At 40.6% G+C, this 18,124-nt stretch overlaps 1 protein-coding gene across 2 annotated transcripts in view; it reads left to right on the top strand.

Annotated features, from left to right (window-relative positions):
- The window catches only part of PLCB1 (phospholipase C beta 1), an 858,386-nt gene that overhangs the window by 730,944 nt on the left and 109,318 nt on the right, over nt 1-18,124 (top strand). For both annotated transcript variants that reach the window (XM_040248321.1, XM_040248322.1), the window contains exon 27: nt 286-466. In XM_040248321.1, the coding sequence (XP_040104255.1) occupies nt 286-466 (181 nt within the window). The remainder of the gene's footprint in view (nt 1-285; nt 467-18,124) is intronic.

Genomic DNA, 18,124 nt, shown 5'->3' with positions numbered 1-18,124 from the left:
CCAAAGAGGTTTATCCTCTTTGGCACCACCATGAGGAAACCTAGCTACCTGGCTTTCCTTTTCGGCCCCTACCTCTTTGTAGAACAACACAGATTTCATCTACTTTCCGTGTTTGGAGACCCTCTCTTGCTAAGCTTGTCCTTGGGGTATCAGCCTCTGTCTCAAGTGGTTTATTGACTATTTATTTCCCACATTCCTCTCTCTAGGAAGGACTTTGCTGAGCAGCCCTCTCGCTACCTTGCTCTGAACTGTACATTTTGTGAGCAGATCTCTTTGTCTCTGCAGATCAGAACCCAGTAGCCCTGACCACGTCTCATCAACAATTGAACAAGACCTTGCTGCCCTGGATGCCGAAATGACCCAAAAGTTAGTAGATCTGAAGGACAAACAGCAGCAGCAGCTGCTTAATCTTCGACAAGAGCAGTATTATAGCGAAAAATACCAGAAGCGAGAACACATTAAACTGGTAAGCCTGAAAAATGTGATTTATGTGTCTATACCCAAAACTTTTTTTCTATAAAGAATATTGTTAAAATTAATTTATTTAATTGAAGGGATAATTACTTTACAATATTGTGATGGTTTTCGCCATACGTGGATTGGCCATAGGAATACATGTTTGATTCTCTTGGATAATGTTAACAGGAGGCAGCAGCAAGTTTGGCTGGCACTTTCATTTTGCTTCCTTATTGAATAATCTTATTTTGTTACCAGGTTATGGAGAGAGGTAAGTTGCATTTCTCAGATCCGTATTGTGACATGTGATTTAACACATGCTTGACATGAAAGCATAATCAAAACTTAGGAGCTGGATTTTAAAAAGCAACAAAGTCATCATTTCTTAGAAATGGAAATTACATGAGGCAAATAGCATCTACTATACTAATATTTTGTAAATTCCATTATTCTAACATCTTTTCTGAACTCCTCTCTATTCTCCAATGAGGCTATGCTTTATTTTTATTTTCACTAATTCATTTTTTGGCTATAATCATTTCGGGGGATATTTTGAAAATCTTATAAGGAATTGGAAAACACTTATATTTAAGAAAATTAAGAACATACTGCAAATAAAGGTTCACTTTTTATGCAGTAGTGTAGTTTTGTAGTGGTATAAAAAGAGCAGAAAAGTTTATACAATCCACTTGCCTAGATTTAGAATCTAAAACACAATATTTAAGTGGCCAGTATGGAATGTTGTCCACTCAGTTTCTGAGGCTCCCTGTGAAAGGAAATGCCATCATTTCCGTGAATGATCAGTTTTGGCCTCCAAAACATTTTCTCAGTAATTGTGACACTCCATTTTTTTCTTTTTTTTTAATGAAAGTGAAAGTGTTAGTTGCTCGGTCATGTCTGACTCTGCAACCCCGAGGACTGTAGCCTGCTGGGCTCCTGTGTCCACGGAATAATGGACAAGAACAGTAGAGTGGGTTGCCATTCCCTTCTCCAGGGGATCTTCTCAACCCAGGGACGGAACCTGGGTCTCCAGTGTTGTGGACAGATTCTTTACCATCTGAGCCACCAGGGAAGCCCTTTATTGAAATATAGTTGATTTACAATGTTGTGTTAATTTCTGCTGTACAGCAAAGTGATTCCATTATATATCAGTTCAGTTCACTCCAGTTGCTCAGTCATGTTTGACTCTTTGCGACCCCATGGACTGCAGCATGCCAGGCTTCCCTCTCCATCACCAACTCCCAGAGCTTGCTCAAACTCATGTCCATCAAGTCAGTGATGCCATCCAACCACCTCATCCTCTGTCATCTCCTTCTCCTCCTACCTCCAATCTTTCCCAGCATCAGGGTCTTTTCAAATGAGTCAGTTCTGCACATCAGGTGGCAGAAGTATTGGAGCTTTAGCATCAGTCCTTCCAATGAATATTCAGGACTGACTTCCTTTAGAATTGAATGGTTTGATCTCTTTGCAGTCCAAGGGACTCTCATGAGTCTTCTCCAACACCACAGTTCAAAAACATCAATTATATATATACATACATGTTTTAAAAATTCTTTTCCATTATGGCCTATCACCGGATTTTTTTTTGTTTGGTATTTAGTACATTTGTTTTTATTATAATTACCTATATTGGAGGGTTTATTTATTTTTTTGTGTGAATCTTTTTTAAATTTTACTTTATTTTACCTTATAATACTGTATTGGTTTTGCCATACATCAACATGAATCCGCCACGGGTGTACACATGTTCCCAATCCTGAACCCCCCTCCCACCTCCCTCCCCATACCATCTCTCTGGGTCATCCCAGTGCACCAGCCCCAAGCATCCTGTATCCTGCATCAAACCTAGACTGGCGATTTGTTTCTTATAAGATATTATACATGTTTCAATGCCATTCTCCCAAATCATCCCACCCTCTCCCTCTCCCACAGAGTCCAAAAGACTGTTCTATACATCTGTGTCTCTTTTGCTGTCTTGCCTACAGGGTTATCATTACCATCTTTCTAAAGTCCATATATATATGTGTTAGTATACTGTATTGGTGCTTTTCTTTGTTGCTTACTTCACTCTGTATAATCGGCTCCAGTTTCATCCACCTCATTAGAACTGATTCAAATGTATTCATTTTAATGGCTGAGTGATACTCCATTGTGTATATGTACCACAGCTTTCTTATCCATTCATCTGCTGATGGACATCTAGGTGGCTTCCATGTCCTGGCTATTATAAACAGTGCTGCGATGAACGTTGGGGTACATGTGTCTCTTTCAGTTCTGGTTTCCTTGGTATCTATGCCCAGCTGTGGGATTGCTGGGTCATAAGGCAGTTCTATTTCCAGTTTTTTAAGGAATCTCCACACTGTTCTCCATAGTGGCTGTACTAGTTTGCATTCCCACCAACAGTGTAAGAGAGTTCCCTTTTCTCCACACCCTCTCCAGCATTTATTGCTTGTAGACTTTTTGATAGCAGCCATTCTGACTGGTGTGAAATGGTACCTCACTGTGGTCTTGATTTGCATTTCTCTGATAATGAGTGATGTTGAGCATCTTTTCATGTGTTTGTTAGCCATCTGTATGTCTTCTTTGGAGAAATATAGTTTCCTGTGCTATACAGTAGTACTTTGTTGCTTATCCATCCTCTACATAATACTTTGCATCTACTAATCCTAAACTCACAATCTGCCCCTCTCCCACCTCTTCTTGGCAAACACAAGTCTGTTCTCTGTGTCTGTGAGTCTGTTTCCTAGATAGGTGCATTTGTGTCATTCTAGATTCCATATATAAGTGATATCATATGGTATTCGTCTCTCTCTGACTTAGCTTCATTTAGTATGATAATCTCTAAGTCGATCCCTTTTGCTGCAAATGGCATTAATGCACTCCGTTATGGCTGAGTAACATTTCGTTGTGTATCTGTACCACATCTTCTTTATCCATTCATCTGCAGGTGGGCATTTAGGTTGCTTCCCTGTCTTGGCTGTTGTCAGTAGCCAATGTGCTGCTGCTGTGCTGTGCTCAGTCATGTCCAACCCTTTGCCACCCCCTGGAGTATAGCCCATCAGACTCCTCTGCCCATGGAATTTTCCAGGCAAGAATATTGGATTTCCTACTTCATGGGGTCTTCCTGACTCAGGGATTGAACCCACGTCTCTTGTGTCTCCTGCATTGGCAGGCAGATTCTTTACCACCATGCCATCTGAGAAGGCCCAGTAGCCAGTAGCTATTGCTGTGAACACATGGGTGCATGTATTTTTTTGAATTATGACTTTGTCCAGATATATGCCCAGGAGTGGTATTGCTGGATCACATGGCAAGTCTCCTTTTACTTTTTTGAGCGACCGCCAGACAGTTTTCCATAGTGACTGCACCAGCTTGCATTTCATTGTTGTTGATGGCTTGACACATAATGGGGACATGATAAATGTTTGGTGACAGATAAATTAAATGAATCAAGCAATAAAGTAGCCTTGAAAATAAATTCATGCCAAAAACAAAACAAATGAGTAAGCGTAATGGAAATTAGTGTACCAGGGTAAGTGGATTCTAAGAAGTGTTTATATGTTTTGTTCATTTCATTGCTGGAGGCCTCTCCATGTAAGAATTCTGAAGCTTTCTCTGCTGGTAGGTGGTAAACAGTGAATGGTTTAGTCATGACTGTGTCTTAGATGATTCAAGGTAATGCTCTTTTTCTATTACTAGTCTAGCTTGCAATGATAGTATGTGAAAGAGCAGGTCAAGATCACAAGAGGAGCTTGTCAAAAATCAGATTCCACTTGGTCAGTTAGTGTCAACCTGAGCAGGCATCAGAGTCACCTGGAAGGTGGCTAACTCACAGACTGTTGGACCCTACGCTGAACTGTAAATTCAGCAAGCCTAGTATAGGGCTGGCAATTCTGACGCTTCTGGTCCCAGGTCCCCCTTTTGAGACCCACCGCTCTAAATCTAAACATTGGGCTCAAGGATTTATTTTTAAAAGCTCCACATGCTGTTGAGGGGCTGCCTTATTTTTGAACTATTGAAATAAGATCAAGCAGTGAAATGACAGTTGGGTAGAGGTCAGGTTTCCTATAAGCTAGAGATTGCCTTGCTGGACCTGAGAAAGTACAAGTGAATTTTAACAGGAGAGAATGGCTTTGGGAGCTACAGTCTACTATCATTGGTCCTCTCAGTCCCCTATATCTAGGACTCCAGAAATAATAACAATCATAAAAATTAAAGTAGCAACTGTGTATTGAACACTCCCCATGGGACCATACGCTGTGCTAAATCATTTACAGAAAGTATCCAATGTAATCTTCAGAACACTACAAGTTGGTACTATTGTCAGCCCATTTTGCAGTTTAAAAACTTAAGAGAAATGTAGTGACTTTCCCAAGTTTCTGTGATGAACTAAAGTAGTTAGTTTTTGAACCACAAAGACTAAGCAATGCAGGCGTAATCATTTGGAGTTTCCTCAGAGCACCAGTCCACAGCAGGATCCTTTTCCCAAGAAAAGAAACATGGCTATTCAGAAGAAATATGATGGAATAAGAGGGAATCCCAGGATTCATAGCAGATTCCTAAAATAAAAATTAGGAATGTGAGTAAAAACAGAAACCCAAACATTCCAGAAAGGCCTTCTGGGGATAAGGAGACTTGAGTTTCAGAAATGAGGTGCAGAAATCCCAAGAAACAGCTACACAAGCTCAAAGTCCCAGGGGTAATTTTACGTGAGTGTTGACACCACATCAGATACCACCAGATGGGGCATAAAGACCTGCTGGACAGACTTTCCCCTGAAGGAGAAGGTTGGCAGGAGCTATAGAAGACCAAGCTGAACTTGTAGGTGGGAAAACCCACTGGAAGGCCCATTGGAGCAGCAGAGCTGGTGAAACTCCCAGTGTAGGTGACAATCCCAGAACACGTGCTTCTGCCTCCTTCTCCCCGGGAAGGAATGAGTGAGTCCACAGTGAAAGCTTTCAAGGGTTTTCAGAAAAGCAAATGCATATGTCCAAGCCAGTCTGACCTTTCAGGCCAAATGTATGGAACCTACTTGAAATGCTGCCTATTTCACCACTGTGATTGTAGATCTGGGGTTAGAGAATGCCCCAGTGCCTTTGAACACACTTGTGTGGGCCCTTATTAAGAAGGCTAAGATCCAAACATCTAGGATTTAGAGCAACACAGAATTTATTTTAAAGCCATTTCAGAGCATCCTCAATGTATATGACAAGTCTTTAGCTGACATGTGGATTAGAACTTTCTATTAACCCCACTTGTAATAACTAGAAATTGTTCTACCAGGAAGTATTTTGATTGAAAGACACCTGGAAGTGTCAATTCTATCTTTGGTTATGGTTCTGAATTAAAAATGTCCTTTTAGGCTAAATGAGACAAATGGAAGTGTAATTAAACAGCAAGTAGGCCGCAGGTAAAAAGGAGTATTTGGGTGATGAGGAAAATTAAGCAGAAGATATTTTATCTCCTAAAATTGCTTTGGGAATTAAATGAAAATGGAAGCCCACAGTTCAAGGATTGAGAAAGAAACCACATCTATAAACTCCCTGCTAGATATTCATTACAACTTAATATCTGCCAAACCCTCTGATAGACACTGGAGATACAGATGAGAAAGGCGTGATCAGCACACACGCAGGGAACGTGTGCTCCAGTCATGACACCACGTGAGAAATGAAACCACAGAGATATCAGCAAACTGATACAGAGACACAGGTGTGAGAACAGTTTGCCTAACCATAAAAATTGATAAAAACCAAAAGAATATTCTGAGATGACTGTTCGTGTTTTCATAGGAGGCACACCAAGCTTGATACACTCTGTAGCTTCAAAGGACTTATTCTACTGTCCAGATAAGAATCATTAGCCTTAAAATCCTATGTGCAAACAGCTCTGTTGCCTAATTACTCACAATGCGATCCCGAAATCACCTGAGGCCAGCCTGTTAGACATGCAGAGTCTCAGGTCCCACCCCAGGCCTGCTAAATCACAATTTGCATTTTGATAAGAAGCCCAGATGACTTGCTATACATTAAAGTTACAGAAACAAGTTTTAGAGCCTTTGCTCAAAATGTGTTTTTGAATAAGCATAACGTTCTTGGCTGAGATAGAAAATATGTCTCTACTCCTCACACCTTGACCATCAAGCTGAATGGTTATCTCTTAGTCATAAAAGGGACAGGTCCTACGGAAATCCCCTCTGTGATTTCCTGCCTGTGTTCATGATAGAAGCACTTTCAGTTGGGCGTAAGTGAAAATAAAGGTGTCAGTTCCCTGACCCCATGCAAGTGTTTGCACTCCCTGAAAAATTTTCATGACTATCTTGGGAGTTTGTGGAGCCCAGTGAAGGCTCTGTGTTCAGGAAAGAACTCTTATGTTTGGGGAATCTGCTCTAACCTACCTGTTTTTCATCAGCTGCCATAGGCTGACCCTGATACCATTAGGAAAAGGTCTTAACTTTAAATGTGAGTTTGGTAAGAGAAATTCTTAGGGGGTCCCTTTGAGGCTTCTTGATTACTCTCAGAATCAGCCCCAGCATCACATTCAAGGCACAGTACACACAGCTCAAGGAGAAGAGGTTTTACGGTGACATCCACGGGGTCGCTTCTCAGTTGCCACCAGGTTAGGTCCACTGTTCTGTCTCCATCCTCTTTCTCCCATTCAGGGGCATCCCCTCTCACAGCACCCTTCTCTTTACCCTCTGTAGAGGCTTAGTGCACTTTCCTCATACTCTGTGTCCCATGTGTTCCAAGCCGTTCATTTCTCCTTCCTTCACGTGGATCTTATGGTGGGGATTATTCTCATATACCCTCCCGTCCGTCCCATCGGCAAGCAGTCTTGGGCCTTAAACCCACAGTAGCACCTGCTGAGTGTTCACTGAGTGCCCCAGTTCCCTGTCAACTCTGGGGAATGAGGGTTATGTTTCACAGTGAAAGCCCTGGGTGGATACTGACCAGCTGCTAAGGGAACGGCCCATCAAGATGTAAGCGATGATGAGTGAGGGTGTGGGGTCAAATGTCATCATTTCTGGCCACCAGTCCCCCACCGAGGGCTTCTGTTTTCTCATCTGTCCAGTGAAGATAAGAATATTGATGTCCTGTTAGAGACTGAGGGAGCTCAGCGTCTTCTTTTCTGATGATTTCTATCAGCATTATTTGCTGCTGCAGCCTTTCTGGAAGCCAATCTTGAATTTTCTGCTGTCTCTGGTTCTCTGTGTGCCAGGAGTAACTTCAGTGTCAGGAAGTAACTAATCTACTGTGGTTGTGGTGGTGTGATCTGTCTTCTTCCAATATTCTGACTTTAATGTAGGTCATTTTTCTGGGGGAATAGATGATCTAGCTTTCCTGAAAACTTTACTTTCTCTACCAAAAAAGAAATGACAAATAAATAAAAGGCTTTAGTAGTGAAATAAAGAATGAAATAATTGTCAAAATGTGTTCTTATTTGTCAGTCTTCTTGATCATCATTGAATAACTCATTGAACTGACGTTGTTCTAGGTTAGACAGATAGATTGAGTGAGTGAGTGTGTGCTAAGAACACTGGAGTGTGTTGCCGTGCCCTCCTCCAAGGGATCTTCCCAACTCAGGGATTGAACCTGAGTCTCTGAGTCTCCTGCATTGGCAAGCAGGTTCTTTAACTCTAGTGCCACCTGCGAAGCTCAGATAGGTAGATAGCTATGCATAAATATATAGACATTATATTTATTGTCATTTCTATTGATTTAATTATGAAAAAAATGAACATCTTTCCATGTGTGTATTGCCCATTTGTATTTCTGTTTTCTACAAACAATTTATATCCATTGCCTAGTTTTCTGCTGGACTGTCTTATTCGTTTGACCTACAGAGTCTATGCTATGTCTTTTAATTGATTCTTTTGGGAAGTTGGGCAAATTAGAGAGTGTATGCTTATGTAATCATATAAGCTATAGTTACTGAAGGCCTACCAGAGCTCTTATACTGGTGGGGGGATTCCCGAGGCCCCAGCCTAAATGTAGTCCCTACCCTCAGGGGCTCACCATGGTTAAGAACACAGTTGTGAAGACAGACAAACCTTCTAGTAGTATGCCTATCCATATTCTTTAGCTTTGTTGCATAATAAACACCTCAAAACTTAAAACAACAACTATTTATTTAGCCCATGTTTCTTTGTGTAGCAATTTGAGCTTGACTTTTCTGGAAGGAGCTTCTCCTCTTGGCTGAGCTCATCCATATGTCTGTGATTCAGTTGCCAGTTACCTAGAGACTCTGCTGCTGAAGTTTGGCTGACTGTCAGCTGGTCTAGGCAGGTGACTGACACACAGCTCTCATCATCCAGCAAGGCTAACCTGGGCTTGTCTGCATGGAAGTTGGAAAGGATTCTAATTGAGAGCAGCAGAAGGGGGCAAGTTTTTGACAGGTCTTATAATGTCTTCCTCCAAGCAAGTCAGAAGTTTCACCCAGATACAAGGGGTAGGGAAGTAGACTGTATCTCTTTTACGGGACCTGCAAGTCATTGCAAAGAGTGAATGCAGGGAATGGTGGAGAATTAGGGCCATTTTTCTTTGCAAAAATCAACACATAGCCCTCATAGTTTGGATGTGAGTGTCAATAAAATAATCCACGGAAAACTTAACACTGTGCCTAGAACATAGTCACCATTCTTTATCAAAGGACAGTTTGCGCAAGATTTACAGTGAGAAGACATGGCTTCCCTTTTCAGTTATGCAGCTTGAGCTAAATAATTTCACCATTTCATGTATCTGTATCCTTATTTCTAAAAGAAAAAGTTTGTATAAGAATACTGGTTAAGTTTCCCTATGACTTCTATAGACTACAGAGATAATTCAACTCTCATATCTATTAAAATGATGATTAGGGATTTCAGTTTAAAGCAATAAGCAAATGTTGTTGTGTGTGTGTGTGTGCACAGTATGTCTTAGTGTATTTTTTGTGTTAATTGATAACTATTTAGGTAAGATGAAGGGAAAAGAGTCAGTAAACAGAACCCATCCCCAAGGCAAAGAAAATAATAGCCTTGTCTTGTACCAACTTAAAGGAGCTTAGAGAACAGAAGAAATTTTGCTGAAAGGATAATTCCAAAATAGAATCCCCAAGTCTGATAATTTAGTTTGTGCCCTCTGGAATTACAAGACTCATTGCACTCCATCTGGTAAGTGAGAGATGTTTGAAATGATGTATTTTGCATTAAGGAAAAAAGGAGCTGACATGCTGTGCTGTTTATCTTCATGGGCAGATCTTCTGGGTCTAGCTTTCAAATGGACTACTGAAATATTAAGGGCTTCTCAGGCAGTGCAGTGTTAAAGAATTCTCCTGATAATGCAGAAGACGCCAGAGAAGTGGGTTCAACCCCTGGATCGGGAAGAAGCCCTGGAGTAGGAAATGGCAACCCGCTCCAGTATTCTTGCTTGGAAAATTCCACAGACAGAGGAGCCTGGCAGGCTACAGTCCATGGAGTCACAGAGTCAGACACAACCGAGTGACTATATATGAATTATTTTTAATGAAACTTTTAATCATAAAATAAATTCCCTTTATCATTAAAATAAATATTTTATGGCCATAAATATCTACTTTTATTATTTTAGGACATTTTAAAATCATCATTGAAATCTAAAAAAATATTTATAATGATAGAATAACATAATTTTATAATTTATGAAAGGAATCTTAGAGATCATTTAGATGCCATATTTTACTGATGAGGAAACAAGGCTCAAGAGTTAAGATAGCAAAACGTAAGCATCATCTATGGTGATAAAACATCTCAACTTCGTTCAGAGTTTTGTTTACCAAATTTCTTGATTTTTTTCTTTCTTTTTCTTTTATTTTTTTAATTATTTATTTTAGTTGGAGGCTAATTACTTTACAATATTGTAGTGGTTTTTGCCATACATTGATATGAATCAGCCATGTGTGTACATGTGTTCCCCACCCTGAACCCCCCTCCCACCTCACTCCCCATCCCATCGCTCTGGGTCATCCCAGTGCACCAGCCCTGAGCACCCTGTCTCATGCATCGAAACATTTCCAGCTGATAGCCTTATAAAAGAATACCAGAAATATCATTCAAGGGAATATGCTACATTGACCCATTTACATTTCCCAGAAAGCTAAGAAACTGACATTTACTTTGGTATATTTCAAAAGTGAAAAAAATTTTTAATGTTATAGATTCATTAGGCCAACTTATTGACATTGATTAGGAGTTGCAGTCAGATTTGCATTTTCACTTTTTGCTTTACCAGCAAGTAAAAAAGAAAATTTCAAGGACTCTTTAAATCTTTAGGTTCAAATAAGCAGCTCCAAACTCTGTTTAGCTATAGAAATGTAAAATGTAATTTCATAGGTATGACAGACTGCCTCAGAAATGATCAAGATGGTTGTTCATTTAGTCCAAGACTTTCTCCTCCTTTTGAGAAGAGAAGAGAGCTGGTGGGTGAAATGAGCTCCACCTGGACAGGACTTGTCTGCCAGCTCCTAGTTGGGGCATCACACAGTATCCAGCACATCAGAGGTGCTCAGAAAATACAAGTGGAATGAATAAATGAATATTTCTCAATTTGAAAAGCCAGTTTACATCCCAGTATAAACATTCCCCTTGTTTTTAAATTATCAATAACGTGTTTAATACATATATTGTTATTTAGTTTAGAAGCAACATAAATTAATTCTTCATAGAAAAAAAAATTATGGTGAGAGCTCAGAATGGATGCTTTGACTAACACAAAAGAATGTGCTCTACAGGGAGGACTGCTCAGCCTTATGTGGCAGCCTCGTCAGGAAGGGAGTTTGGGGGAGAATAGATAACATGTGTGTGTATGTATGGCTGGGTCAGTCTGCCATGGCCTGAAGCTATCACAACATTGTTAGTCAGCTATACCGCAATATAAAATTTAAAAGTTTCTAAAAAAGCAAGAGTAGGTGCTCTCTCTTCCAGCTGTGAGTGGAAGGAGAAGGGAAATGAGTTTGCCTGAGGATGAACATTCTATTGGGCTTTCCAGATGGTTCAGTGGTAAAGAATCCACCTGTGATGCAAGAGACACGAGAGATGTGGGTTTGATCCCTAAGTTGGAAAAAAACCCCTGGAATAGGAAAGCTGCTCAAGTATTCTTGCATTAAATTCCATGGGCAGAGGAACCTGGTGGGCTGCAGTCTATGGGCCACAAAGAGTTGGACAAAACTGAACGCAATCATGAACATTCTATAGTTGGCTCTTTGCCCACTTCCCCAAATTATCCTTCTTAGAAGAGTTTCCAAACAGGGCAATTTCTGTCCACATACTTTTTTCTTTTAATCCCTTTCAAGTTAGAGTTAAGGAATTATTATTCTCCTTGGAAACCATTCTTTCACTCTCAAATGACTAAACCAAATGAAATTCAGCATGGAGCTGAGAATAAGCATGACATTATATTCCCCAGGGCTTTTCCTTTTCATTCCTTAGAAGGTTTGGAATATTTAGCTAGGAGAGTTGTCATGAGTGGTAAATAAATAAGCAAAATAATTTAAATGTGTCTATTCCTTTGGGTCAGAAAAAAAATCATATTAAAAGTTAAAATTAAATGTTATTTACTGCATTTCAGTTTACTGTGTACTCTCCTGATTTTTCTCCCCTAGGAATTCTAAACTAATCTTTTGTTCTTTTCTATCTTTGGTGAGTTTGTGACTAATATATGATGTAACGGCTCTTTGAGTAGAGCCTGTCTGCTTAAAAATACATTGAAATGAGGGTACCCTTAGGTTAGTTAAAAAGCACTTCAATTATTGTGTGAAAAATCCTTCTGGGTTCAGTTTTCATGCCTCGTGCAATAGAAATCCTAGGCCTAATACTCAGAGATTCCTTCATCTTATTTAGGGTTTAAGAGGTGAAATTTTTATGTATTTATTTATTTTTGTCAAGATTCTCTCGGTTGCAAGTGTCGGAAACCTATATTGGACTTGGACAAGATGAGTATATACTATAAAATTACACAAAGTAGATCACGCGAGAAAGGACTGACCATTCACAAGGGAGAAGGGAAGGAGTGGATAGACACTTGCCAGAAAGCACTCACAGCTCTTTCTATATCTGTCTGCCTATCTACCTCTCTCTCTCCCGATTTTCTCGGTATATTAGTATTATTGTTGCGGTTTTTAGTCACTCAGTTGAGTCCAGTTTTTTGTGATCCCCATGGACTGTAGCCTGCCAGGCTCCTCTCTTCATGGGATTTCCCTACAAGAATACTGGAGTGGGTTGCCATGCCCTCTCTAGAGGGTCCTCCTGACCCAGGGAACTAACTTGTCTCTCCTGCATTATGGGTGGATTCTTTACTGCTGAGCCACCAGGAAAACATGTACATTAGTATTATTCCTTTCCAAAGAAGCACACAGGCTTCCCCTTACCAGAAAATATATGCATAGATGTAATCTCATTGCGAGTTGAATGTCAGTCCGACAATGTTGTGTTTGTTGAGTCGCTCAGTCATGTCTAAACCTTTGTGACCCCATGGAATGCAGCACGCCAGGCTTCCCTGTCTTTCACCAACTCCTGGAGCTTGCTTAAACTCATGGCCATTGAGTCAGTGATGCCATCCACCCATCTCATCCTCTGTCGTCCCCTTCTCCTCCCACCTTCAGTCTTTCCCAGCATCAGGGCCTTTTCTTATGAGTCAGCTCTTTGCATCAGGTGACCAAAGTATTGGAGTTTCAGCTTGAGCATCAGTCCTTCCAATGAATATTCAGGTTGTATTTCCTTTAGGACTGACTGGTTTGCTCTCCTTGCAGTCCAAGGGACTCTCAAGAGTCTTCTCCAAGACAACAGTTCAAAAGTATCATTTCTTCAGTGCTCAGCTTTCTTTATAGTCCAACTCTTACATCCATACATGACTACTGGAAAACCAGTATTATTAACAATTTATAATATTAATCACTCTGCCTCCTGGAATTTAAGTAGAAGAAGTTTAAATGAAAACAGTAAATGCTATAAGGGCAGAATTATAGTAAGAGTTTTTAAAAATAGCTGGAAAAGGCAGAATGTTACAGGGAAGGGTCTGTAGTATGGGAGTGTTGGAGAGACACAGGGGAACTGAGCAGAGTGAAAGGACATTTGTCATATTAAACACAGATATTATCCTTTTTAAAACATTTTTGGGATGCTAGGGAAATACTGTTTTCATTAGTTGCATACAAAAGCCACATTAAAAAAAAAACCCACATGCCTAGATTTTACAATAAGGCATTTGTTCCTAAAGGAACAAAGCTTAGCTTGTTAAATATCAAAATTATGTAGTTTTAAAAGCATTTTCAATAAGACAGACCATGGCTTGGACATGATGCACCAGAACTATCACCAAGGTCAGGGTCAGTCCAGTTCAGTTCAGTCACTCAGTCATGCCCAACTCTTTGAGATCCCATGGACTGCAACATGCCAGGCCTCCCTGTCCATTACCAACTCCCAGAATTTACTTAAACTCATGTCCATAGAGTCAGTGATGCCATCCAACCATTTCATTCCCTGTCATCCCCTTTTCCTCCTGCCTAAAATCTTGCCCAGCATCAGGGTCTTTTCAAATGAGTCAGTTCTTTGCATCAGGTGGCCAAAGTATTAGAGTTTCAGCTTCAGCATCAGTCCTTCCAATGAATATGCAGGACTGATTTCCTCTAGTATTGACTGGTTGGATCTTCTTGCAGTCCAAGGAACTCTCAAGAGTCTTCTCCAACACCACAGTTCAAAAGCATCAGTTCTTCAGTGCTTTCTTTGTAGTCCAACTCTTACATCTATACATGACTACTGGAAAAACCATAGCTTTGACTAGACAGAGCTTTGTTAGCAAAGTAATGTCTCTGCTTTTTACTATGCTGTCTAGATTGGTCCTAAGTTTTCTTCCAAGGACCAAGCATCTTTTAATTTCATGGCTGCAGTCACCATCTTCAGATGATTTTGGAGCTCAAAAATAAAGTCTGTCATTGTTTCCACTGTTTCCCCATCTATTTGTCATGAAGTGATGGGACCAGGTGCCATGATCTTCATTTTCTGAATGTTGAGTTTTAGGCCAACTTTTTCATTCTCCTCTTTGACTTTCATCAAGATGCTCTTTAGTTCTTCTTCACATTCTGCCATAAGGGTGATGTCATCAGCATATCTGAGGTTATTGATATTTCTCCCAGCAATCTTGATTCCAGCTTGTGCTTCATCCAGCCCAGCGTTTCTCATGATGTATTCTGCATATAAGTTAAATAAGCAGAGTGACAATATACAGCCTTGACATACTCCTTTTCCTATTTGGAACCAGTCTGTTGTTCCATGTCCAGTTCTAACTGTTGCTTCCTGACCTACATACAGATTTCTCAACAGGCAGGTCAGATGTTCTGATGTTCCCATCTTTTTAAGAGTTTTTCACAGTTTGTTGTGATCCACACAGTCAAAATCTTTGGCATAGTCAATAAAGCAGAAATAAATGTTTTTTTCTGGACTCACTTGCTTTTTCAATGATCCAACGGTTGTTGGCAATTTGATCTCTGGTTCCTCTGCCTTTTCTAAATTCAGCTTGAACATCTGGAAGTTCAAAGTTCATATACTTTTGAAGCCTGGCTTGGAGAATTTTGAGCATTAATTTTCTAGTGTGTGAGATGAGTGCAGTTGTGCAGTAGTTTGAATAATCTTTGGCATTGCCTTTCTTTGTGAAAGACAGACTGAAAACCACAATCACAGAAAACTAACCAATCTGATCACATGCACCACAGCCTTGTCTAACTCAATAAAACTCAATGAGCCATGCTATGTAGAACCACCCAAGATGGATGGCTCAGGGTGGAGAGTTCTGACAAAATGTGGTCCACTGGAGAAGGGAATGGCAAACCACTTCAGTATTCTTGCCTTGAGAACCCTAGGAACAGTTCAGTTCAGTTCCGTTCAGTCACTCAGTCGTGTCCGACTCTTTGCAACCCCATGAACCACAGCACGCCAGGCCTCCCTGTCCATCACCAACTGCCGGAGTCAACCAAAAGCCATGTTCATTGAGTTGGTGATGCCATCCAATCATCTCATCCTCTGTCATCTCCTTCTCCTCTTGCCCTCTTTCCCAGCATCAGGATCTTTTCAAATGAGTCAGCTCTTCTCATAAGGTGGCCAAAGTATTGGAGTTTCAGCTTCAACATCAGTCCTTCCACTGAACACCCAGGACCGATCTCCTTTAGGATGGACTGGTTGGGTCTCCTTGCAGTCCAGGGGACTCTCAAGAGCCTTCTCCCAACACCACAGTTCAAAGGCATCAATTCTTTGGCACTCAGCTTTCTTTATAATCCAACTCTCACATCCATACATGACTACTGGAAAAACCATAACTTTGACTAGACGGACCTTTGTTGACAAAATAATGTCTCTGCCTTTGAATATGCTGTTTATGTTGGTCATAAGTTTCCTTCTAAGGAGTTAGTGTCTTTTCTTTTCATGGCTGCAGTCACCATCTGCAGTGATTTTGGAGCTCAAAAAAATAAAGTCAGCCACTGTTTCCCCATCTATTTGCCATGAAGTGACGGGACTGGATACCATGATCTTCGTTTTCTGAATGTTGAGCTTTAAGCCAACTTTTTCACTCTCTTCTTTCACTTTCATCAAGAGGCTCTTTAGTTCCTCTTCACTTTCTGCCATAAGGGTGGTGTCATCTGCATATCTGAGGTTCTTGATATTTCTCCTGGCAATCTTGATTCCAGTTTGTGTTTCCTCCAGCCCATCATTTCTCATGATGTACTCTGCATATAAATTAAATAACCATGGTGACAATATACAGCCTTGACATACTCCTTTTCCTGTTTGGAACCAGTCTGTTGTTCCATGTCCAGTTCTAACTGTTGCTTCCTGACCTGCATACAGGTTTCTCAAGAGGCAGGTCAGGTGGTCTGGTATTCCCATCTCCTTCAGAATTTTCCACAGTTTATTGTGATCCACACAGTCAAAGGCTTTGGCATGGTCAATAAAGCAGAAATAGAGGTTTTCCTGGAACTCTCGTGCTTTTTTGATAATCCAGCGTATGTTGGCAATTTGATCTCTGGTCCCTCTGCCTTTTCCAAAACTAGCTTGAACATCTGGAACTTCACAGTTCACGTATTGCTGAAGCCTAGCTTGGAGAATTTTGAGCATTACTTTACAACATGTGAGATGAGTGCAATTGTGTGGTAGTTTGAACATTCTTTGGCATGGCCCTTTTTGGGGATTGGAATGAAAACTGACCTTTCCCAGTCTTGTGGCCACTGCTGAGTTTTCCAAATTTGCTGGAATATTGAGTGCAGCACTTTCACAGCATCATCTTTTAGGATTTGAAATAGCTCAGCTGGAATCTCATCACCTCCACTACCTTTGTTTGTAGTGATGCTTCCTATGCAGAGTACATCATGTGAAATGCCGAGCTATATGAAACACAAAATGGAATCAAGATTGCTGGGAGAAATATCAATAACTCCAGATATACAGATGACACCACCCTTATGGCAGAAAGCAAAGAGGAACTAAAGAGCCTCTTATGAAGGTGAAAGAGGAGAGTGAAACAGCTGGCTTAAAACCCAACATTCAAAAAACAGATCACAGCATCCAGTCCCATCACTTCATGACAAATACTTGTGGAAACAATGGAAACAGTGATAGAATTTTGCGGGGGGGGCTCCAAAATCAATGCAGACATGACTACAGCCACAAAATTAAAAAATGTTTGTTCCTTGGAAGAAAAACTATGACAAACCTGGACCACATATTAAAAAGCAGAGACATTACTTTGCTGACAAAGGTTGGTCTAGTAAAGCTAGGGTTTTTCCAGTAGTCATGTGTGGATGTGAGAGTTGGACCATAAAGCTGAACACCGAAAAATTGTTGCTTTCAACTGTGGTATTGGAGAGGACTCTTGAGAGTCCCTTCGACTGCAAAGAGATGAAACTTGTAAATCCTAAAAAAATCAATCCTGAATATTCATTGGAAAGACTGATCCTGAAGCTGAAGCTCCAATACTCCTGCCACCTGATGCAAAGAGCTGAGTCCTTAAAAAGACCCTGATGGTGGGAAAGATTGAAGCAGGAGGAGAAGGGGATTACAGAGGATGAGGTGGTTCAATGGCATCCATCAAAAAATGGATATGAGTTTGAGCAAGCTCTGGGAGATGGTAAAGTACAGGGAAGGCTGGCCTGCTGCAGTCCATGGGATCACAAATAGTCAGGTGCTACTAAGCAACTGAAGAACAACAACAGATAACATATTTGAGGATAAATAGCCAGTTAAGACTCTGGGTCATATGAAAAATGCAATTTGGTATGGAGAAGAAAAATTCAGAAGAGACTGAAGGCAAGGAGGAAATGCTTGCCAAGTCCAGATAGAATTAATGAGAATCTGCACAGAGTATTGTGGACACAAAGCTCAGAGATACATGATGATGAGATAAATGAACAAATTCCCATGACTCACTAGATGGGGAAATCACTCAAGGGGTCAGTCAAATGTGATGTACACTTTTAAACTGAGTGATGCTACCTAATGGGAAAATACAAAGACTCGTCTTCTACGAGAGATGTTGAGATGCTGGGGAGCCATCCTCAGCTAGAGACGCTTAAAGGCTGTACATAAAAATGTACTGAAGCAGTTAAAAGAGTCAGAGAAGACTGATGTGGGGAATGTTGAAGATCCTGTAAATGAAGAGAAGAGAGTTTCTTA

The sequence above is a fragment of the Oryx dammah genome, unplaced genomic scaffold (assembly GCF_014754425.2).
Source record: "Oryx dammah isolate SB20612 unplaced genomic scaffold, SCBI_Odam_1.1 HiC_scaffold_10, whole genome shotgun sequence".
Classification (NCBI taxonomy): domain Eukaryota; kingdom Metazoa; phylum Chordata; class Mammalia; order Artiodactyla; family Bovidae; genus Oryx; species Oryx dammah.
This window is presented reverse-complemented; position numbering and strand designations above follow the sequence as displayed.